Below are 24,719 nucleotides of genomic sequence, written 5' to 3' on the forward strand. Positions count from 1 at the left end.
CTCCAACCGCAATCTGTACTACAGCCTCTTATGGACAGGCTGGCCACCCCCAAAAAGAATAAGGCCCGCCGCACAGGATGCATAACTGGCCGCCGCAGCTTTAGATGGTGCGGAAGTCACACAGAAGAGCCCGCCATCTGGAATTAGTACAGGGACAAGGGCATTTGACTCGTTCTACCCCTGGCTCTCCGCTGGAACAACCTCCCCCCAACCTCAAGGGGCTTTCTGATTCAGCTAGCAACGGAAGAGGGAAAGGCAGAGGGGGACCTCCCTTGATGCACTGACAGGGAGCACGGGCACCACCCACCTGTCTCTGTGTGACCGTCGGCTCATCAGCCCGTCCCCCGTCCGCAGAGGAAGTGTCTGTAACGGTGCTCCCTCCCCGTGACTGGCAATGCTGGAAAGCAACCTTCCCAATCAGGGAGAGGGAGCATACCTGCGTGAGTGCCGTGCTCAGGACCCGGCACGCTTGGGTCCGTGCTCTCCCTCTCTGTGCGTCAAGGCAGAGGACTAAAGGAGAGACCTCTGCAAGAGGTGGGGGCACACGGCTAGGTTTCACCGGTGGCCTACTGCGCACCGAAATCAAACGGGGTCTTTGCATGCTCTATGTTTCTGCGCGGGGCCTACTTAGAGAACAATGTTCAAGAATCCCTTTCTCTTACCTCTCAGTCATGGCACTCGTGTAAACCGGCATAAGTTAATTTGTTAATCCTCACAGCAGCAAGAACCACCAAAGTGCAGAGAGTATCACCGAAATCAGGCGCCGCTTTCAAGGACGCCCACCCCACACCGCACGATAAAGGGAGTAAAATTACTTCCGTCATGTGACAACGACCTCCGTTCCCCACCCCACCCCCACACACCTTGCAAGGATAACTACACGAATGGCTGAGGCTGGTGGGGGGAGGGGGGAGCAAAACGACCCACTGCAGACAAAAGAGGGAGCTGGGTTGAAAAAGCACCAGAGATGGGGACAGTATCCAGATGGGAGAGGACAGGGTAGAGTGAACGCTGGAAAGGACTGGGTCAAACCACCTGATCTCACACATCCTCTCTCACTGACCCGACGGCTGTTTGACCCCGTCCAAGCCAGAGAAGGGCCACAAAAGCTGGACAAGCCAGGGTGCCAAAGGGCCTGTCGACCTCCGAGGGAGGAGGGAATATTTCCTCTCCCCCCACCACATTTCTATATGTTAAACAAAACGTTCGTTCAATAATCAAGGCAGACATACCTTATATAAGGAACATTAAAAAAACACCCAGTATCTTACAAATCGTTTCAGCAAAACTACACTCTGCCTTTCGGATGATGCCCACCAAGAGGAGAGAATCATCAGAATTTTTCGTGCTTTGGGGGGGGGGGGGAATAGAGGGGGAAATGTTTTAGAATGTAGACCCCCCCCCTTACACTCCCATTGCAAAGGCCACAGAACTGGAGCACTCTCTCTAGAGAGAACCTCCTCTCGGAAGGTACACGCACACACGGAACGATTTTACATCACAGCTACCATGGATCAAAAAGGGAACTTCCTTTAAAAATCACCTTTGACACATCAAAAGAAAAAAGAGAGCAACTGCTTCGATCATGGAAGATTGGCAAGAAAGTTTTCAAGAATATACAAAAGGAGAAAAAAATTAATATGTACAAATCTTGTCCAGGTATCAAAGCAGCGTCTTAAAAAAATAACACTTGGTGCTTTCCCCTCCATCTCAAAACTTCAAATATTAGAAGATTTGGGGGTAGGGGGGGGATGGGACTTTTATCAATTAAATATTTTCTGTCTACCGGCAGACACTGTTGCCACCGGTAGACTTCCCAGCTGGGCTCCCGGTTGCGGGAATTTGGCAAAAGGATCAAAACCCATTCTGAGAAGACACTGGGGCTCTGCTTCAACTGTTAGGTCGTTGAATTTCAGAACCCATCACCAGGAGAAGTGCTGTGTTTCGCTTGCACGAGAATTGGCGGTCAGAGAGTTTCACAGCAGGCTCTTCCTTTGCAGAATGCTGGGACCATCCCAGAGGGACGCAGTGGAGCAATACTGGAGTAGGGGAAACAGATGGCTTGATACAACCACTTGCACTGAATGCCCCACAGTCCCACGACGAGAGAGCTCTCCAGTCACCAGACTCTCATATTTTTGGTGAATTGCCAACCTTGACAATGGTCCAAGAGATTCTGGGGGGGGGGGGGGGGGCCGGCTGCTACCAATGCCTGGAGTCCACCAGCTCCGGACGGAGGCTCAGTTTCTTCAGCGTCTCATACCCCACCACAATGACGATGGTGGAAGGGGTGGCCGAGATGATGCGAGCTGAGAGGCCTTTCATGAGGCCCCAGGGCCCTTCCTCCGCTATCAGCTGCTTGAAAGTGAAAATGATGGAGTTTTTGCCTTCCACCTTGGGAGGAAAGAAAACCACACAGTCAGAGAGGTTTGGTTTGAAGTTTCAGTAGAGCTGGGAGCATTCCGCTATCAAGACCCCAATGCACATTAATTCTACAAGGTAACCAATTATGCCATGTTCCAAAGATATGCCTGAATTCCTTATTTTACCCAGTTTTAAGGCTGTGTTCCTTCCTGGAACTGAACAGCCAAAAGCAATTGCACTTGGGGCTCACTCAAGATTCTGACCTATAAAGCACTCGACGAGCCTTGACAGCCGACAGAACCTGTAGTCAGAAAGACCCTGGCCCTGCCTCTGAGAGAGGCAGATTCTTGTGTCTGACATTACAAGGACTCGGGAGTCCCTCAAAGCCCCGAGCCCAGAATAACAGCTGCAGCTCTTCGATGTTCCGTAGAGCATCTGAGATGCCTGGAGTGCTTCAGAAACACAGCACAGCATGAAGGAGCCACGGGCATTCTCCTGAGCTGGGGGTGGAGGTGCCTGGAAGACCTTGCAGCTCAGCTGCAGAGACAATCCTGTTCTTCCTCACCAGCTTAGGCAGACCTGGTGTGTGCTGACTACGGCAGAGGGAGCCTAGGCCAATTACTGAACTCCTGGTCTGGGCCCAGTAGGCGTGAGAGACTGCCTGTGTCCTTGCGCAGCATTAAGGTCCTGCAAAGAGATGACTCTTCACATTAAGAACACAGTGAGCATTGGACACGGTGCCTGACAGCTGCTTAAACCAAAAACCAGCATCTAGCACCCTGTCCCAAGGTGATTACCGTTTAAGTGTAGACTAGGGCACTGTGGGACAGCATTGGAAAGAGAAGACAGAGAGGAATGAATGCAAGCAAACACAGGCGTCAGTATGGAGGTGGCAGACCTACATGGGGGGGCTGCACCGCTTGAGACTGGGGGTGGGTGGGACTGCACTAAAGAAAGCTACTCCATAAAAAAAATACCCGGCTAGAGAAAGCCAGAATGTCAGGAAAGAGGTTAGGCTAGACTCCCTGATGGACTTGTTTGTATGTTTTGCTTCTGGAATGGCATTCAGTCCTGCGAGCGCCTACCTGCACTCTACAGATACTGCTCAGATACTGTTTCACCAACCCAGCAAATGCATACTTAGGATATAGTTAAGAGCAGTGTTCCCTCTAAGCTGACTCACTGTTTTTTAGCCTCCAGCTCACACATTTTTGTCATAGCTCAGGAAGGAGGGCTCCAGAGCAAACTAATTTATGCGGTAGCCAAATTGTTTGCTCACAACTTTAATGCCGGTAGCTCACAAAGTAGAATTTTTGCTCACAAGACTCCAGAGCTTAGAGGGAACATTGGTTAAGAGTCCAGTGCCACCTTTAAGACCAACAAAGTTTTATTCAAGACAATTGTCTGACGAAGTGTGCGTGCACACGAAAGCTCACACCTTGAATAAAACTTTGTTGGTCTTAAAGGTGCCACTGGACTCTAACTCTGTTCTGTTGCTTCAGACTAACACGGCTGCCCACCTTGATCTATACTTAAGATACGTTTCACTTGGGAACGGTGAAGGGTTAAGACTGAGACTACACACAACTGGTGGGTTTAAAGCTGGCATTTGGAATAGGAGGGGGTACAACTGTCCGACACAACTGGTTGGTAAGGCTGTAGTCGAGGTGCATCCTTATTTGGGCACACAGTGTGCCAATGCTACACATCTGAGCATTCTGCCAGTTTAATGTCAGACCTCTCTTCCTTGTTCTGGAGAAGAATAACAACCACTACCACCATCCCTTTTATGAAATCAGAGCTGCATTAACATTCTCTGTACCTTTTCAGGCAGAAAAGTGCTTATCTGAACAATCTATGCAGAAAGCACTTAACGCACAACTCAATAGCCAGAAGGAAGCCCCAAGGGACAGGCCAAGGCACTTGGGAGGGTGACAGAAGCATGGGGACAAAAAGAAATAGGCGCTGCAACACATTTGGGCCCAGAACGTTTGACTACTGGTTCAGAATAGCACAAATTAAATCATTAGAACTGCACAAGTCTGATTTAATGGCATATTATGTGCAGAACTTAACAACAGAGAATCACTGGGTTTGAAAAGAGAGATGGAACTGTTCTGCAAGACAAAAGCAGCAGTGAGAAAGGTGAGGCAGAGCGATTTAAGGGGAAAGGAGACAGTGGCAAAAACAGGAGTGAAAATTATACAGAGAAATATACCAGGCTAAGGGAATAGAATGACTATACATATCATCCAAAGTTGCCGCTTGAACTATCCTGTTGATCCAATTAGCCCACTAGCCAGCTTCCACAGTGGCTCTCTGGTTTGTCCCCAGCCTCGCTACTCCTGGGTATTTGAGCTAAGGATACCAGGAATGAAATCAAGGACTTCCTTCAGCAGGCACATATGCTCTGCCACTAAACTGTGGCTCCTTACCCAATAACAGATGAAGCCGCTTTCAGTTTAGGTCATTCCAAGCCCTGCTGACATGCTTTTAATCAGAGCCTGAATCTCTGAGACCAGCATACATAGAAAGCACTTTATTATTGAGGGCAAAGGCCTTCTCTACGAAAAAAACAGGACCAGGCTATGAAGAACATGAATTGTAAAGAAAAGGGCACAGAAGGAGATGGGAAACCAGTGTGGTGACCTGTAGGAGTGCCTGTTTTGCTATCTCCCACATCTGTGAAAAAGGTACAAGTCAAGTTAATTATGTGCAAATGCAAGATGTCAAAATTAATTTTGGGCCTCAGGCAGTGGAGCCATCAAGCTGTAGCAACTCTTACCTGCACGCGAGCCCGGATGACGTCCATGGGGTTGGTGAGGGTGGAAGCCGTGGCAGCTGCCAATGGCCCGGAGACGGCTTGGAGGAGCAGGTGCGGGCAGTCTGTGGGCGTGAGGCTAGAAAGCTGTTCTGGGGACAGGAGAGAATGCCAGGTTATGGACACCAGCATGAAACACCAGGCAGCAGCAGATGCTGGGGATAAAGACCAGGGAAGGGCTGTTGGCTTCACTTCCCAGAAGCCTCCAGCTGACAGCTTAGATGGACCTTGATCTGATTTGGGAAGGGGATATTAGCATCTCGGGGAATAAACATCTACCCACAGCAATTCTCAGCCACGGACCCATCACACCGTACTGTTACCCCCACATAACCACCTCGTTTGTAAATCTGCTAAGAGCCTCTTCCACATTTGGAGACCTGATAAAATGGACTGGGGCCTCCACTATGTCCTTTTCCTGCTTAACACCCCGCCTGAAGAAACATTCTGGAAAACCCAACAGCTTGCACACAACTTGACAGTTGATTTTGCATGGCTTTAACTATCTCTGTACAGAACTAGGTCTCAGTAGACATCCTGAAATAATACAGCCGGCCACCAGAGGGTACTATTTTACTGCTAGAATGAGCAGGACAAATGACAATTTAGTGCTACATTAAGTTGTCATTCTGGTCTTGCCTAAGAAGTGTGCCGCTAGATCATCTTGTGATTTGAGGGGAACTCATAAAGCATGTTTAAAGAGCCCTTGCATGGAAGGGGGGGGGGGGGGGCTGATCTGCAAGAGAGGGCACCAAGCCAAACAGCCCTGCTCCATGAAAAGACCAGTCTGGAGTCCGCATCAGATGGAATCTGAAGCAGGGCTCCATTGGCACATAGCACATTTAGGGGAGGAGGTGTTCCCTTAGACATGCCCAGCCTAGGCTGTTTAAGGCTCTACAGCACTGGTTCCCAAAGTGGGCAATACCGTCCCCTGGGGGGTGGGAGTGGGGGTGCTGGAATGATCCAGGTGGTAGGCAGGAGCCTTGGGTGCAATTGGGGGGTGTTGAAGGAAAAAAAGGGGGCGGTGGAAGCATAAAGAAAGAAGAGTCCAGAACCTATCTAAAGCAGCCTTTTCCTGCCTGGTCTTCCCTGGGATCAGAGAGGGAGGTGGAGAGGGGTCCCCACAGCCAATCACAGCCATACATTTTCAAACTGCAAAAGCATGTGCACCCTTTGTAAGGGTGGTGTTGCTGCTGGGCTATTGTGTGGTGGCTGCTGCTGGCCTCTGGCTTCAGGCCTTCAGCTGCTGCTGCTCTGTGCCTGCCTGCCTGCATGGATCGTGGTTGACTCTACCTGGACTGAAGAAGAAATCTAAAAGGCAAGATTTGGGGAAAATACATATTTTTTAAAAAGGAGGATATTAGTAAAAGGACCTTTTAAACTGGGCGGCTGCCTGGGGTGGCTTTGGGTTAGGGTTCTGTTGGGTGTGGGGTGAAGGCTGGCTAAGCCTTACTCTCTAACAGTTAATAATTTCAGGGGAAAGTTTTAGAAGTTTGTTTTGCATTTAAAAGCATTACTGTAGGATTGTTTTTAACTTAATTGTAGTTGCTTGTTGGGGGTGGGGTGGGGGTTTGGCTTAGTAGTCTTTTAAAGTTAGAAAATTTTGGTGACAGTTTTAAAAGTTTGGTTTGCCTTTATAAGTATTTCTGTTGGATTGTTTTTTTAATTAACTGTAGTAGTTGCTTGCTGGTTTTGTGAGGGTTTTTGCTCAATGTTTTAAACTTTGTGATTCAACTTTTGTTATTGGTTGTTTAAATATTGTAATTATCTGGTTGGTTTTTAAATATATTTCTTGAGACTGTACTGCTGTTTCCGTTGTGTATTTTGGTTAGCGATGTGTGTGTGTGTGTCAGCTGCTGTTTGTGGGTTCAGTGTTCCACCTACCTGGTAGAAGGAGCTCCCGGAGGAGATCAGGACCCTGCGGGACCTCATGCAGTTCCGCAGGGCCTGTAAGACGGAGCTCTTCCGCCAGGCTTTCAAGTAGGGGCTGCCACCACCATTGTACCACCACCATATTAAGATCATGAGGCGCACTGGCCCTGGTATGGGGATGACAGTTATAGTGTAACATCAATTGAGCAGAGACAATTGTGTTTACTCCGAGTGTGTTACTGTTATTGGCATTTTATTATGGAATTGATATGGTCTGTTGAGCACCGACTTTAAACTGTTTTATAGGTAATGATTGTTTTATTGTTTTATGCATGGCGTTTGCCTCTATGTTCGCCACCCTGAGCCCATGTTGGAAGGGCGGGATACAAATGTAATAAATAAATAAATAAATATTGTGCGTTTGTTGTCCCTGATAGTGCTCAGGTGTTGTTCTGTTGTGGTTTTCCATTGTGATTTGTGAAGGTTTTTAAAAGTTCTGCTTTATTCCTTTTGGTTGCTTGGGAGGGTACTGGCGGTGGGTGTGTGAGTGTTGCTGCCAGCATCCTCAGCCCTGAACCCGGGGTGGTCTTTCCCTGAGAGAGATACCCCAAAACGACCTCTGAACCTTCACAAGCAGTGCCCTATGAAGCCAGGCTTGGCTTAAAGCAGTGGTTTTTGCTGGGAGGCTAGGAGAACCGCATCTTGGCTGGGAAAACTCAGGCCAAAGAGAAGATTCTCTAGGCTGGCTGCACTGAAGAAGAGAAGAAGAAGAAGAGATTGGATTTATACCCTGCTCTTCACTTAAGAGTCTCAGAGCGGCTTACAAACTCCTTTCCCTTCCCCTCCCCACAACAGACACCCTGTGAGGTAGGTGGGGCTGAGAGAATGACACAAACTGCTCTTTTTCAAGGACAGCTGTGCCAGAGCTTGTGACTGACCCAAGGTCACATCAGCAGGTGCAAGTGGAGGAGTGGGGAATCAAACCCGGTTCTCCCAGATTAGAGTCCGCGCACTTAACCACTACACCAAACTGGCTCTCACTGCCCAGCATCCTCCATGCAAGCAACCCCCCCCCCCGCCCAATCTATCCTGTCAGCTGAGTCCAAAAAGGGCTAGAATGGGCAAGTCTCTGCTCTTGCCTCAGGCATCTTCTACTGACCAAATGGCCAGTCCTTTTGTCTGTCAAATGTACAGGCAGGCAGGGGCAAAGAGCCTCCGGTCTGTGCTATTGTTATGAATGAAACATGTTGCATGTTTCTATCCACCCTCTCCTGTTTCACCTATATGTCAGGAAATACCTTTGGAATAATCCTCTCATTCCTGTCTCCATATATCTGTCTAAGTAAGACACTGAAATTTAAATTCAAAGATGGCTACCAACAGTTCTGGCTGCAAAAGCAGATAACTACACTTTATCCTGGATTATGGACTATAGGACAAAAGTTTTTAATTGCATTTCCTTCAACATATTTAGTGGAACGTGGGTTCAGTGCAGTCACAAATCAACTAAAAAAAGAAACCGACTGTAAAAAGCTAATCGTGGTGATTTAAGATATTGCTGCTGACAAAAATAGAGCCAAACATTAATAAATTGATAGCTGCGCACCTTCTCATTAGGATTATTTTTAATGTTATTTGTGATTTTTATTTTAATATTATCCTTCATTATCTTAATTTTCTGTATGCAAATGCTACTATGGTTGATTTTATAAAATACTTTCATGATTTCGAGCTTCAAAGTGTCTTATTTACAACAACATCTTTCTTTACTATGTGCAAAATTGTCACTGCATCTTTTTGTCCACTTCTTGAAGGTAGATTTACAGGGGGGCGCTGAGTAATTTTTTTTCCTCTGGAAAGGGGGTGTGGTAGGCCAAATAAGTGTGGGAACCTCTGCTCTACAGGATAAAAGCCACACCTCGGACTGAACTCAGGAACACACTGGCAGCTGATGCAGCTGTTTCAGTTGTGGGTGTCAAGTCAGGAAGCAGCATTCTGTGACCAATGAGGCCTCTGGATGAGCAGCCCCACAAAGAACACATTACTACAGACTAACCTGGAGGTCCCCAAGGTACAGAAGACAACAAACAGGCCACTGTCTTCCCACAGAGGGTGAGGCTGGCTTTGGTTTCCCCTTCCTTCTAAGGTGGGGCCTGGAGATCTCCCAGAATTACAAGTGATTCCTAGTCAACAGAGATGGCTTCCCCTGGAAGAAATGGCTGCTTTGGAGGGTGGGTTCTATACTCCTCTGAGGTCTTTCTCCTCCCCAGGCACCACCCCCAAATCTCCAGGAATTTTCCAACTCAAACTTGGTAACCCTGCAGAGAGGTTAGAGACTAGGGGAATTGCTGCTATGGAGTTTAAATGTTTTATTAATTCTTGCTTTTAGGGCCCCTGGCTTGCAGCAACCTGAAACCTGATTCCCCTTTGCCTGTCAGCAAACCCCACCAGACATTGGCCTGAAGAGGTCTTCTTAATACCATGACCTGAAAAAAAAATCTGCCTTTCCCCTCTTTTAATATTTCTCCACATCTGGCCAGATGCAGAGCTCTACGGAATGTGAAAGCTTACACACACTGCCATGTGTCATTAGGTTGGTCCTTATAAAGGGACTACATGTACTGGGTTCTGAGCTTTTGACGTTCTGGTTCCACCTACCTGCATAAAAGTGGTAGAAGGGCCACCAGGCGGCGCTGTTGGGAATGTAGGTGAGGAGGGATGCCACGTAGCCCCTGTAGAAGCCCTTCAGCCCGTCAGCCTTGAAGATCTGAGAAATTATGTCCCGCGTCTGCCCAAAAACTGGGAAGCACCTGCCTTCAGAGGTATGCACCTTGAACCGGCCCATGGTCTCACCTTTCCGCTGCATCATCAGGTGCTGAGAGACGACGTCTATGGGCACCGTGATGCTCTGGGCCACCAGGGAAGCTGAGCCACCAGCCACCACAGACTTGACGGTGTTATTGTTGTTGTACCTGGAAACGTATTTGCGGGTCAGCTCGTAGGTCGTCACGTAGCACTGGCCCGAGATCAGGGTGAAGGTGTTCACCAAGAAGCCCCGATAGAGCCCCGTCGCGCCTTCTGTCTGCAGGATCTTGACAAAGGCATCGAAGGTCCCGTTGTAAAGGCTCTTCCCCTTCTGGACCTGCAGCCGCGTCCGGATGAGCGTGAAGGGGTACACACTGACCCGGATCATCATGGTCATGCAGACGCCGAAGACGTAGAACTTCTTCTTGTCCAGGTGCTCCCACTCGATGATCTGGATGTTACGCTTGTCCTCCATGGCTGAGGCCCCCTGGAAACGAGGCAGAAGGAAGTGAGATCCTCGCTCTTTGAAGATTCAGACCTACTTGATCATACCTGCCTGCTGCATTAAATCTATTAGCCAAGTCTTAATCTTTCACACTGTAGCTCGAGTTTCCAAACTGTAATCTAAGCATGCTTGTCTGTTTTTGCTTCTGCTGTCCCTCTTTCAGGTCATAAATTTATTTTAGTCTCCTTGGCCAGCCTCTGGAGCACCAGCCATAACCATGGAAGTCAGGTCAAACGCCAAACCACCATTTGTGCAAGCCATACATTGATGTTCTGCCTACTCTGACTCTTCAAGGGTACCTCTTGTTACCTTTAACTGGGGTTGCTAGGGATGCAAACTGGGTTCTTCTGCATCGAAGGCCAGCATTCTGCCATGCAGCGGCAGACTCTTTCATGGCTTCTAACGGGCCCGTTATCCAACTAAAGAAGTCACAGTCGATTAGGGTTTCCCCCCGGTTCTAAATTAAAATAAATCTGTACAAACTTGGACACACATGTTCCAACAAACCTGATCACAGAAGAGGTGTTTTCTCCCACACAAGAGGGAATAATGCCACTTTTAAAATGGTACCCACCATCCATGATTTCAGAGGATTATCTCCTGGAAGGCCTACCAAAATAAGTCTGGTCTTGCACAGCCGTTGAAATGCTAATAATATGGGGGCCTCCTTGACTTGTGGAAGATGACAGTTCCACTACACAGGAGTCACCAGTAAGAGAGTTCTGGAACATTATGCTATGTCTTAAGTTCAAAAACAGATCAAAAGTTTTCCCCCAGTTGTCTTGGTATTAACATTGACCTGCATAGCTTTGGACAATAATGCATCTATGTAAGCCTGATGCAGAAGTTGACCACCAAAAATATATCCCTCACTGCTGGCTCTTCCTTGTTCCAACATTAACCAGCTGATGGTAAGGAACCTGGAATAAGACATATTCCCACTAAATTCAATACCTGTGTTCTTTTGAACAAAGTTTGAGTCCAGGGGCACCTTTAAGACTAACAAAGACTAACTTTCGTGTGCAAGCACATGTCTTCAGATACTTCTTCAGTGTGCCTTGCACACGAAAGCTCACACCTTGAATAAAACATTGTTGGTCTTATAGGTGCCACTGGACTCAAACTCTGTCCTGCTGCCTCAGACCAACATGGCTACCCCACCTGAATCTGTGTTCTTTGGAATTACTGAACTGCTATGGCTTTCTTTGCCTTAGGTTTCTTATCCTGCACACAGACTGTATTAGTTCTATCCTTAAAAGTAAACTGTTGTTAAGGAATACTGGATTGGAGTCAAATTAAATTTTTCCAGTGGCAGAACGGAACGTTCCTGCCTCCCTGCTCTGATTGATCTCCATGAAATGTTGCTCTTGGGGGACAGGGGACCACGAAGAATGACACCCGGGGGGGGGGGGGGGGGGGCGCCAACACACACCCCCCCCCGGGGGGGGGGGGGGGGAGCAGCCTGCAGCAGGAAGATGGCAAATGCCAACTTAACCTGAACCCAAATTCTTGTTCTCCAGAGTCTTGCTATAAATTAAATGTCGATGGGATTCTCCTGATAGAAATCCCACAGGTTTCTGAATTTCTAGGAAGGGATTACACTGCCTCTGTTCAGACAGGGCACCAAAACGGGGCTGAAGCAGGGTAACTACAATGCAGCATGATGATCAAATTAACAAGCCCATGCTCTGCTTCCAGAAGTCTGGAGCACAAAGCAAATGGGGAGAGGGAGCAGACAAGCGGTTCTAGACTATGTTCCATTGCTTGGGGTATGTTCTGAAGCTCAGACGATGCTCGGTACTCTAAACGGTGGGTAGCACGAACTGTGGGCTGGTGTGATGCTGGAAATGAACCAGCATCAAACAGCCAAAACCCGGATGAAGACAGAATTTGGCAAAGGCCGAAGGGTACCTTTCAGTGTTCATGTAGCACAAAAGAATTTGCACTCAGCCGAGGAATCATTGCAACGCTCATTCGGAGTACCAAGTGACTGCAAAGTCTCCCGTTTTTCCTTTCTTCAGAATCCCAAACTTTCTGCAAGACATGAGAATATATTTGACAGATTTTATTTTTTATTCTTACAAAATTTGTCTTTCACCTTTCTGCCCTCACAAGTGTTACCAAGGTGGCTAAAAAATTAAAACATACATCATAAAAAACACATTTTAGAACTATTAAAACCAACCCACCCTCCCATCATCTAAAAAATTAACAGAGCTAAAATACATACAAAGTCATAAACATTATTAAAACACTGGTCAGGATGGTGGGATTGCAAGGGAACGTCAAACAAAACAAAAAACTCCTCATCCGCTGGCAGAAAGGGACAAAATAATGTCCCTGAGGAGAGAGTTGCAGAGTTCTGGGGCCACGACCAAGAAGGCCCTCTTCCTGAGTATCCAGCTGCCTAACTGAAGGTGGGGGAACCCGAAGCAGGGCACTGGTAGATCACTGTAGTGGTTGGGTAGGTTCAAAAGGGAGTAGGCAGTCCGTCAGGTATGCTGGTCCCAAACTATGTAGAGCTTTAAAGGTCAACACCAACACCTTGACTTGTGCACCAAAACAAATAGGGAGCCACTGTAGAAGAACCAAGACTGGAATGATACAGGGGCCATTTGGAAGAGGGGAGGGAGAAGATGGCAGCTACCATAATTCACAGAATCACAGAGTCTAGTCCAACCCCCTGCTTAATACAGGAAAAGCCTAGCGCATCCCTGGCAAGTGTTCGTCCAGCTGGTGCTTGAAGACTGCCAGTGAGGGGGAGCTCACCACCTCCCCAGGCAGCCCATTCCACTGGTGAACTACTCTTACTGTATCCCCACCCCCCAAATATCCTGATTCCTAGAATCTCACCCCACCACAGATTCTCTAGCTTCTAAATGTTGGCAAAAAGCAACACCACCACCTCTACACTGGATTCAAGGTTTTATTTCTCAGTCCTGAGGGCTGAAACTTTGGGCTAGATCCAGCCTAAACTGGCAATTTCCATCAATTTCTCCTTCCCATTGCAAACCTCCTTCATGGCAATTCCTCAGTGACCCCTGTGCCCCTCAAGGGCAGCACTGCAAGGAGATCAGCAGGCTGCAGTGTGTGGGGTGGAGGCAGGAAAGTTCCATTCTGCCATTTGGAAATTTAGCCTGGATTCAACTGAGACAAAATTCTCAGAAACCTACACGTGCTGACATTTATTCCAAATATTTGCATTCCACGAGTTTTTCAGTTCACGGAACTTCCAAGGCGGCTAACAGAGAAAGTGATATTAATACAAAAATCGGTGTTGCTAATTACTGGATTAATGAATTTAAAAAGCAACTGCGTACAATCCCCACCACCACCAACAGCACCACAAAAACAAACCAGAAAGCTCAGGTCGACTTCACTTAGAATCCCAAAAGCCAACAAACAAGGCAGCAGGTGAATGAATTACATGTGGAGAGAGAGAGAGAGACAGAGAGAGAGAGAGACAGAGAGCGCACTATTAGTAGAGCACCATCAGAGACAGGTCCTCAGCTCTGGTCACAAGCCACCTCCCAACAAAGCAGGAGCTTCCATAAATCATCATATACTTTGCCCCCCCCCCCCCCCAGCACCAAGAAGACAGAGTATCACTGCCCCAGAGAGAGTGTTCCATCTAGACCTTGTGGCTAAGAGCCACGCATGGACCTCTGTATATGACATCTTGAGCCTCAGTGGTTGGCAGAACATAAACATTTTAATAGATAATTAACATTTTAATACATTAAAAAGTTAATAAAAATCAAGGAGTGACTAATCTGCATTAGGGCTTCAAAGCAAAAGGAAGCTAAATTTCAGCCCCCGGGCGTTCAGTGGGATTTTAGCCTTTGGTCGAATCCTTCCTATGGAACTACTGGTGTCTTGATACATTAGCTGCCAAATTGATGTGAATGGGGTAGAAAATGTCTGTTATCAGCTGTTTCTTTGCTTGGTTAGGTATTTTAAAAGATGCAACATTTTAATAAAAATATGCATGTTTTTTAAAAGGAAATTATCATATAATAATTAAGTGCTGTCAAGTCACAACCGACTTTTGGAGTTTTCAGGACAAGAGATGTTATAGAGGTGGTTTACCATTGCCTGCCTCTGCAGGGCAACCCCAAGTCTTCCTTGGTGGTCTCCCACCCAAGTACTAACCAGGGCCAATTTTGCTTAGCTTCCAAGCTCTTATGAGCCAGGCCAGTCTGGGCTGTTCAGACTGCTGTGTTACCTTAATTACTGGGCAAATACGCACAAGGGAAGGCAGTCCTTCCCATTCAGTGCCACGTCCCAGAATTCCCAGTGCTCTTTCAGTGAGAAGGTCAGCCCCACCCACGCACACACCTGCCCAGCAGACACAGCTTCTGGAGGATGGGCAAATTCCTCGAGCCATACTCCTTGATCCCCCTGCATCCCACATGGCCATCACCACACCCAGCTCTTGGCTCCACTGCATGCTGCGCTTCTCCTCAAAGGGAGAATGTGTGCCACACCTGAGCCATTAACATCAGAAGCAGCCCATTGGCACTATTGTTTATTCTGATTGGCAGCTGTTCTCCAAGGCCTCGGCCGGAGACTGAACCTGGGACCCTCCCGCATGCAAGCATGCACTGCACCACAACAACATATGAAGCTTCCTTACAGAGTCAGGTTATCAGTCCACTTTGAGGCACTTCTGTCTTTTTAAATTATCTGTTCTGACTGACAGCAGCTCTCTATGACACCTCGGGCACGGGTAGGGGGCTAAGAATGATTAGACAGGGACTGACAGTCACTCAGGCCTCCAGCCCTGGAGAAAGACTAACAAGCGTATGAGAAATTACTAGCGATTTGTTGGGAAATGGGGGAGAGACTGAGAGAAAGAAATTTGAAGATTATGGAGGGGACTGGCAGCGGCCGTGGTGTGTTTGCCAGAACTAACCTCTGCAACAAAACAGAGTGTGCCAGTTCTACTCTGTTCCCAGAGCTATTTGAATGACATTGGCACAGTAAGTCCCGGTGCTGCGTGAGCTGCACTGGCTTCTGGTGGAGTACCGGATCAGATTCAAGGTTATGGTGTTGACCTTTAAGGTCCTTAACGGTCAGGGACCTAAGTAACTCCAGAAGAGCGTTACACTCAGAAAATCTGAACTTATTGGTGGTCCCCAGCCTGACAGACATCTGGCTGTCCTTGACCAGAGCCAGGGCCTTCTCTGCCCTGGCTCCAACCCAGTGGAACTCTCTGTCGAATAACATCCGGGCCGTGTGGGACATTTTACAGTTCCGCAGGGTGTGCAAGGCAGAAATGTTCTGGCAGGCGTTTAGTGGAGGACGGCCAGCGGTTTAGTCTTTGCACACCCACTTTCCATCCCCCCCATTTCCCACAAGATAGCACGGCTAGGATTTTAGCATCATCTGTAAGCAATTAATCAGATTATGTTTTTATTGCCTTATGCAAATTTCAATTTGTTTTATTGATGTTTTATACAACTGTACTATACACTGCCCTGAGCCTGGTTTCACCAGGGAAGGTGGTTGATAAATTAAATTTAATAAATAAGTAAATAATAAGACCCAGCACCTGCAGCCATGCTGTGAAGCCTTGCAGTTCCTCTGATATGATGTGTGGAACGGACTGCCTGAGGAGCTCTTTTAGCTTTCCGCAAACAATGCATGGTTCAGGACGATATTTTTATAAAGCACATAGGGCTGAATTATGTCAGAATGATCTAGGAAGATGTTTCGGTAGATAGAACTGTGGATGATACTACTAAAATGCATTACCTGTTGCTGTACGATTTTAAAGCGCTTGGGGCTCTTTAGCTTGGAGAAATGACGGCTGAGGGGTGACATGATCGAGGTTTATAAGATTATGCATGGGATACAGCAGGTCGAGAAAGAAGTACTTTTCTCCCTTACTCACAACACAAGAACTCGTGGACACCCCATGAAATTGCTGAGCAGTCGGGTTAGAATGGATAAAAGGAAGTACTTCGTCACCCAAAGAGTGATTAACATGGAATTCACTGCCACAGGAGGTGGCGGCGGCTACAAGTATGGACAACTTCAAAAGAGAATTGAATAAACCTATGGAGCAGAGGTCCAGCTGTGGCTATTAGCCACAAGGTATAGAGAGGAACTCTCAGTCTGGGGCAAGTGACGGTCTGTATTCTTGGTGCTTAGAGGGGGCAACAGTGGGAGGGCTTTTAGTGGCCTGGCCCCACAGCTGGACCTCCTGATGGCACCTGGTATCTCTGGCCACTGTGTGACAGTGTGTTGGAGTGGATGGGCCTTTGGCCTGATCCAACATTGGCGTCTCTTATGTTGTTATGTTCTTATCTTGCTTTCACTGCATTATATTTCTACTTATGTAATACCATTTCTTGCACCGTTTAATGTATCATGTTTAACATCTATGCCTTCTTCCAGATTTCTGCAATCCCAGTCCTATTACATTGTTTACTAGATGGCTCCTCATCTTATTGATTGCACTGACTTACATTATGGAGTCTGCCTTGCGTCTCAGTGAGAAAGGTGGACTTAAAGTTCACCTTTCTCAGTTGGACTCAAGGTGGATTATACAGAGTGAGTCAATACAATCAACAGGATGGGACATTCAATAAACAGTACAATAGGATTATGGTTGCAGAACCTATCAGAAACCTAAAAACAGAACTGAAGCAAAGCATTAGTATTAATATGACAAATTAAATGATGCAAAAATTACCTAGTAGGCTCCTAGTTCCAACAAGCTGAACACAGCAGTATAGACCACAGTCCCTAATGATTTAGCCAAGTAACTCTGTGAATTAGTGTTTAGCACAGTGCAACTCTACTGCCTGCATAGGAAAGCCTTCTTGCGTCATTCAGTTTTGCGAAGGTTGAGGAAAGCCAAGAGAGTGGGAGCCTTCCTGACTTCCTCTGGCAGGCCTTTCCATAAGGCAGGGACGACAACTGTGAAGGCACACGTACAGGAAGTTGTCGATTTTGCCCATTTGCAGGTTGGCACCTGCAGAAGACCTTGCTCAGATCAATGAATGTAAATAAATGAATGAATAAATAAAAATCTGCTCCCACATGCCAACAAGACTGGATCTGGCTGCTGTAACTAACCCTGGTGCCATTTTTGTTGTTGTTCAGTCGCACAGTCGAGTCCGACTCTTTGCGACCCCATGGACCAGATCACGCCAGGCCCTCCTGTCTTCCGCCATCCTCTGAAGTTGGCTCAATTTCATGTTCGTTGCATCTATGAAACTGTCTAACCATCTCATCCTTTGCCGTCCCCGTCTTCTTTGACCTTCTCCAGTGAGTGCTCCCTTCTCATTTGGTGGCCAAAGTATTTGAGCTTCAGTTTCATTATCTGGCCTTCCAGGGCCAAAGCACCGGATCATACACAAGAGAAATGAGGAATCCAAATCAGATGTACAGTACAAATGGCAACAAGGGGCAGCAGTGCAGCCTCCCTGGAAAAAAATTCAAGCTGCCATACCCCAGGAAAGAAGTTTCAAAAAGGAACTCCAATGTGAAGCCTCTAAAGCTGGAATGCATTTGCAGATTGCACACTATCAGACTGGAACTCCAGAAACTGGGAGTGGCTAGATCAACGCAAGCTACTTATCTTGCATTTGATAGGATTGTTTACTCCACTGACTTTGCCTTGGCTCCATGTGTTCTCTGCACAGTAACATTTCAGCTCCTGGACCGCTGGGTTTTTTGGCCTTCTCTTCTTCTGCTCTATCTATGTATATCCTTCTGTCAACTGGAAAGGCGCTTTGCGCTCCTGAAGTAGTAAAACCTTTATGCTACAGATTTGTTCGATTTGAGAGTAACACAAAACTGCTTTGTGATGGGCCTGCAAGTAAGGGTGTAAAAGCGATTAGGCACACAACCAGTTTTACTGGCTTGACCGCTGCCATTATACACATCCTGGGTCATTAGTCACCTAAGACATCCAACAAGCAAGCAAACAAAAAGCATTCTCAACAGTGTAGGCTGGTCATACACTCTTCAGCCTAAACTACCTTACAGGGTTGTTGTGAGGATAAAATGAAAGAGAGGAAGAGGTTGTAAGCCACTCTGAGTCCCCGTTGCAGAGAAAAGTGGGGTGTAAATGAAGTGAAAATTAATTAATTAATTAATATACCATTTAGTCTGCTCTGAATCATTCTTCACCAGTTTAATCGGCTGGCCAAAGTTCTACTATCCTAAGGAATAAATGTTTTATGTGGTTAAGCTGTGTTGGTTTGCGGAAGAAGAGCAAGCGCTTTAAAGACCAACAAGATTTCTAGAGTCAAAGAGCCCTTCGTCACACCTGACAGAGGGAGCTTTTGACCCCTGAAAACGTATACCCTGGAAGTCCTGCTCGCCTTTAAGGTGCTACTGGACTCGAAGCTTGCTCGTCTAAGGAATAAAAGTTTCCCTGTATCCACTGTCACTTTTACTCGTTTATATCACTTAGCATCTGTTGATTTTCAGTTCTGTTTCATATATTTTGAACTTTTGTTTGCAATGGTTTAGGATAGTTTATTTACTATACGGCATTCTGTGTATTAAAAAAAACAGTCAAAGAAATGCAGAAAGATAGACGTGTTTCGTCCCCATTTAGCACATTCACGAAGCTTGTGTTTACAAGGAGTTGCAGCTCTGGCTGAACGTGCTTCTTTGGCTAATGAAGCTGTGCCTTTTGTGCTCTGGATGAAAAAGTCCAAGAATGAGGGGTTGGGTCGCATCCAGAGCGGGGAACAGCAAGGGTCTTACCCCACTCTGCCCAGATCTCAAAAGGGAGAGGAGGTTAAACAAGCTGGAACACAACCCCCCCCGCTTCTAATTATAATTCTGAACTCATCTCTGGGCTGCTCACAGGGGATCAGGGTAGCCAAGTTAGCTGGACTTTCAAAAGTTTTTGCCCAACTGCCAACATAAATCCAGTGTTATGCATAAGTGCAGGCCATCTGCTGTGTGGTCATACACTGTACTCCCCTAGTTTGCAACAGGGAAAGCAGAGTACCATCAAATAACAAGGTCATAACCTGAAAGGTGCAAAACATAATTATCACGTGGGGAAAATCGGAAGGAAAACAAAGCCAGTGCAATTCTACTCCCAACTTAGCTGTAGGATCGTACAGTCGAGGACACTGGATTACTGTCAGATCACAAACCAAAAACTCCACAAGGACGATCAGCGGAGCACTTTGCAAAAAGGTCCCCAGGACAAGAATCCTCAAGCAGAAGCATGCCCTTGCATAACACAAAATTTAATCCGTTTCTTCAACAGCCCCACCGAGAAAGAAGGAAACAGGAAGAAGCAAGAAGCTGCCACATACTGTTTAAACTCAAGAGAGGCAGGAAACAGATTCTACACCTGTTGACACTGTACAGGGGATTCTGACTTTTTGATCACATGGACCATCTCAAGGGCCTGTAAGACGGAGCTCTTCCACCAGGCTTTTGAGTAGGAGCCACCACCACCACTATTCCATCACTGTTATCTTCCATCACCCCACCTCTACCACTACTTGTGTGGGCATCATTGGGGTGCGAGACGTTCCTGGATGAAGATGGGATGACAGTGCTGCTGGGATGTATGTTGTTGGTATGGTATTAATAACTCCAGAACCCCATCTTGCAATTAATGATCTATGGCCCCGGTCACACGGAAGACTTTGGCCCGGGAAAGGGACGGATCGGGGGCGCAGCAAACGGGCGCGATCTCATCGCAACATCTGGGAAGCAGCGCGCACCCATCCCCGATCCGTCCCTAAACCCGGAAAAGCCGCTGCGAAAAAGAACCTCCTACAGAGGAGGACTTACCTGAAGCACAGCAGCAAGCGTGGCTGTGGGATCGCCGCTGCGCCCGTCGTCCGGAGCAATCCAAGCTCCCGGCCGAATTGCGCACGCGCACACATGCGCAGTTCGGCAGCCTCGCTCTCCCTTCAGTAGCTCCCCCCTCCCCCGCATCTGATCGTGCTGGGGAGGAATTGTGCGGCGGCTCAGGGGATCTATGTGATCCCGCCGCCGCCTGTCTCTTTTGGTGCAGCTTTAAAAAGCTGCACTTTGGCCGTGCTCTCCCCCCCCCACACACATGTGGCAGGGGCCATTGTAACATTTAGAGCACCGACACTTTAGTGTATCGTATTGCATTGTTTTATTCTGTTTTTACTGTTTTAACTTTGGCATTCATGCCTTGTTGTTAGCTGCCCTGAGACTTTGGGGAGGGCGGGATATAAATCCAAAAATAAATAAATAAAATAAATAAAGGGGGAGGGGAGGCTGAGAGTCAAAAACTTAAGCAAAGGCACCCCGTGAGCAACAACCTGAACCATATCAAAGACGATCTACAGCAACACAACACAAGAAGTTCTTCACCCCAGATTCACTTATGCAGGCCTGTCCAACATGTCACCTCCTGCCCAGAATCTATGCAGCCCATAAATGTTTTTAAGTGGCCTGCCAAGTGAACTTTATAGAAACCCATTTTTGCAATCCCAGACTGTGCTTCTGACGGGCGACAAGTTAGGCAGACAGACCTGGCCCTGTTTTGAAGAGACAACATCTTCGTCTTTCCATTAACCAGAAGGCCTGTCTCTTCAACAAAATTTGGAGTCCTACGAGGACAAACACCAGGATATGTAATCATGCAGTAAACTAGAGGCCAGGCACATGGTTGCATGAAGTGCAAATGAGTAACAAGTTTAAACTGCAGAGTTCAAAAAAAGAACAGTGGAAAGTTCATGGCTAAAAGACACATAAAAGTTTGCTACTGGCAGCTAACATAGCAATAGACATTTTGCCCCAAAGTCTAGCCCCTAATGACCTTTCTAATAAACCTTCATTAGAAATCAACTCTCAAAAGTGTAATTTCAAACTACACATTGCCTCCCTCAAAGCTGAAACCACCACCACCACACTGTTCCCCAGAAAATCTCTTTAACCTGCCTATCATCCTAGCAATCCCCAGTAAGGTTCCCTGATACCTGCCTCCTGCCAATTCCACTCCCACCCTCTGATAAACTCACCAAATCTCTCTTCTCTCCAATCCCCAAGGTGAAGAAACCAATTTATGTCAGCTCCCCATACTGTGCACCCTAACACCACTCCTCTTCCTCCTCTCATTTTTTTTAAAAGCAAACTCATCTTCTCCCAATACAAGTTCCTCCACTCAACAGGCTCCAGTCTTTGGGATTTTATTAACGTGGGGTAGTCATACAAACCTTTCCACATTTACCTGCCACTGACTATCCATCCCTGCTTTGCCCTAGGCAGCCCCAAACCGTCTACACACTCAACCTTACCCTATATTAAGCTTCTCATATGCTCCCTATTTCAGTCCTCCACCCATAACCTCTCCCTACAGTGGGGTTTGTAGTGTGAACTTTCCCCTAACCCACATTTTACCCTTGGACTCTATCCCGCTTTCACAGCACGCCCCCTCTCTTAAAAAGCTGACAACTCCCTTTTCAGTGGGTTCTTCCCCAATTTTAAGTGAAACCCCCCTCCATTAACCCGCCATTCCCCAGAACAGCCCCCCTTGCTCAACTACTTGGGGTATTCCCTCCCCAGCATGGAGCCTCCGCCCCTTTTCAAATCCCCCCCTCCCCCTCACTGACCTGCAAGTGGCCGTTGGGCGCCTCCCCTTTTCTTCCCTCCCTGCGGCTCCGCTCTCTCCTTCTGGCCCCAGGCGGGGGCCTCTGCCCCAGGGCGCCCCCAGCCAGGCCCGGCTCTCCTCCTCTCTCCCGCGTCCTCTCACACGGTCCGACCGGAGACCACGGCCAAGGGGCGGAGCCTTTTGGCCACCTGCCCGAGCCAATCGCCGCCCGCAATTCAGCGTCTCCATCTTACGTGCTGGCAACGCAGGCCCACATCGGCTTCTATTCGATTCACTGCGCGCGCTTCCTGGACAAGAGCTAAGATGGAGGCCGGCGGGGGAAGGAGCGAAAGGGGGTGGAACGGGCAAAGCTGCGTGCGCACAGTGGGGGGGGGGGAGGCGAGCTTTGGGAACTAGAGGCGGAATTAAGATGCCCACGCAACCCCTTTTCCGGTCTGACATCCGGGTTTCCCCTCTGTCGCTACCAATGGAAAGTTAGAGAGCGGGTGCATCATAGAGATAGTACGGGCCTAGAGGGCCCCCAGTTTGTACCCATAGAGAACCGCCGCCTAGGGTGTCTCTCAATTTTTAAAAAGTTAAGTTCCAGTTTCTGCGGCGCTGTACTCCCGTTTATTGACGGTTTTGCTTGTCGTTTGAGGGCCGGCTGTGTGAATGTTTTTTCTCTCTCGCTGCGGCCTGGGCCTTCGCTTACATTCAGAGCCACCCCCACCCCCCCGGCGCCAAGTGGGTCCGCTTGGAAAAGACGTGTAAGACGTGCTCTTTTTTTGCCATCGGGGGTCTCGTCCTTTCCATGACCCCACCCCCACCCGGTCCTCCGGTATGTGTGTGTGTGGGGGGTCCCCTCCTACTGTTTGCTATTAAGGTGCATTGCATCTGGATAGGGAGGTTCCATTATGTTATCTGCCTTAATTCGGGGGGGGGGGGGCGGGGGGACACGAATAAGTGTTAACTAAAGCAGGAATCTTGTGGTACTTTAAATGCTACCAAAATTAAATCACAGCGTTCCAGCAAAGGGCTTTGGAAATTTTACTGTTGGCCGCAACTTCTTTGTTTGCTAACCCAGCATCAAGACGTAAGGTTCGTTTTCTAGAAGCAAAAGTCTCATTATACCCAGCATTTAAGAGTGGACTTTAAACATCCATACCCTCTGCTAGCTTAGCATCTGTGTTTTGATGCTTGTCATATGAGAAGTCGAAAAAATAAAAGTTGAAATTAGAAATCAAAGTCTGTAGTAAAGGAAAGAGAGTGGATAGTTTGGACAGAAATGCCAGAATCAAGCTTGCTTGTTTGACTTGTCTTGTCTTGCTACCATTTGTTTCTCCATTTCTAAGAAGAGTGTAGCGTTCTTGGAGGCTTGAAGACTTCCAGAAGATTTGGCAGATGAACGGGTCTGGGCAATAAGCCAGTTGGGAGGGGTAACAACTGAGGGAGGCCAAATACAGGAAAGCAGGTTTCAGAGGGTAGAAGAAGAAGAGATTGGATTTATATCCCGCCCCTCACTACCCAAAGGTGTCTCAGAGCGGCTTACAAACTCCTTTCCCTTCCCCTCCCCACAACAGACACCCTGTGAGGTGGGTGGGGCTGAGAGAGCTCTGACACAAACGCTCTTTTTCAAGGACAGCTGTGCCAGAGCTTGTGACTGACCCAAGGTCACATCAGCAGGTGCAAGTGGAGGAGTGGGGAATCAAACCCGGTTCTCCCAGATTAGAGTTCGCGCACTTAACCACTACACCAAACTGGCTCTGCCTTGAACAGCAGTAGAACTAGATTCAAGTCCAGTAGCACTTTAGAGGCCGACAAGACTTTGAGGGCATAAACTTTCAAGAGCCAAAGGTCCCTTGGTCAGAAGGAAAGCAAGGTGGGCAAAATGAGGAAAGTCAGCTGGAAAGGGAGGGTTCATGATAAACTTTGCCGCTTGCAGTTGGGAAGAAAAGGTCATTTTTTTGACTGTGGCAGGAGTTTTCTGCCTGTAGTGAGATCACTGACTGATTATCTGCCTTTGCAATTTTGTAAAACTTCTGTGAAGTGAGACTTCTTGGATAAACTAAGGTATGAGAGAATATGACTACTGGGAAGGACTCAACTTTTAGAGAGGCTGTGGATCAGTGGTAAAGTGGTTGCTTAGCATGCAGAAAGTCCCCAATTCACTCCCTGGCATCTCCAGTTTAAAAGGATAAGATACAGATGATGTCAGAGACCTCTGACTGGGATGCTAGAGAGCCACTGCCAGTCAGAGGAGAGAACACTGACCTTGAGGGACTGATGCTATGGTTCATTATAAGGCAACTTCATGCAGCATGTGAAAGAAACTTTGGGGGTAATTCTGAAAAGATAACATAGAATCATAGAGTTGGAAGGGACCTCCAGAGTCATCTAGTCCGACCTCCTGCACAGTGCAGGAAATTCACAAACAGCTCCTCCCCACACACACACCCAGTGACCCCTGCTCCATGCCTAGAAGATGGCAAAAAAACTCAAAACCCTCCATGATTCTTGGCCAATAGGGTTGCCAGATGCCTGGTCTGGGTGGGGCTTCCTCCAATTTTTCAGGCTTTTGCCCACCACTGGCCAGCTCCAGGATCCCTGGCCAAACTGGCCTGGAGAAAAAATGCTTCCTGCCCCCAAATTGGCAATCAGCATTTCCCTGGGCGTGTAAGAAAGGGCCACAAGAACTAAGCACTGATACAACCCTTCCTGTCCTCCCTCATGATCTGCCTAAGTTCACACAATCAGCATTGCTGTCAGATGGCCATCTAGCCTCTGTTTAAAAACAT

The 24,719-nt window shown here is 47.6% G+C and overlaps 1 protein-coding gene across 2 annotated transcripts; it reads right to left on the bottom strand.

Moving 5' to 3' along the window:
• Window positions 1–2,202: 2,202 nt before the first annotated feature.
• Window positions 2,203–22,090, bottom strand: SLC25A44 (solute carrier family 25 member 44). Of its 2 annotated transcripts, none has more exons than XM_015420289.1 (5): window positions 21,947–22,090; window positions 12,279–12,401; window positions 9,911–10,349; window positions 5,150–5,277; window positions 2,203–2,394 (listed from the first exon to the last, which is right to left on the bottom strand). In XM_015420289.1, the coding sequence occupies exons 3-5, from the start codon at window positions 10,335–10,337 to the stop codon at window positions 2,203–2,205; spliced, it is 747 nt and encodes a 248-aa protein (XP_015275775.1). In that variant the 5' UTR covers window positions 10,338–10,349; window positions 12,279–12,401; window positions 21,947–22,090. The 2 variants fall into 2 exon arrangements, with proteins under 2 accessions (XP_015275775.1, XP_015275774.1); XM_015420288.1 differs by having other exon boundaries at window positions 9,716–10,349.
• Between the last annotated feature and the right edge of the window lie 2,629 nt (window positions 22,091–24,719).

The sequence above is a fragment of the Gekko japonicus genome, unplaced genomic scaffold (assembly GCF_001447785.1).
Source record: "Gekko japonicus isolate JY-2015 unplaced genomic scaffold, Gekko_japonicus_V1.1 scaffold306, whole genome shotgun sequence".
Classification (NCBI taxonomy): Eukaryota; Metazoa; Chordata; class Lepidosauria; order Squamata; family Gekkonidae; genus Gekko; species Gekko japonicus.

Coding starts and splice junctions, on each gene's coding strand:
- SLC25A44 (XM_015420288.1), bottom strand. CDS start 10,337: ATGGAGGACAAGCGTAACATCCAGATCATCGAGTGGGAGCACCTGGAC. Junction 5,278..9,715: donor CTTCTACCACTTTTATGCAG/GTAGGTGGAACC, acceptor TCCTGTCCCCAG/AACAGCTTTCTAGCCTCACG. Junction 2,395..5,149: donor TCATCCGGGCTCGCGTGCAG/GTAAGAGTTGCT, acceptor TTTCCTCCCAAG/GTGGAAGGCAAAAACTCCAT.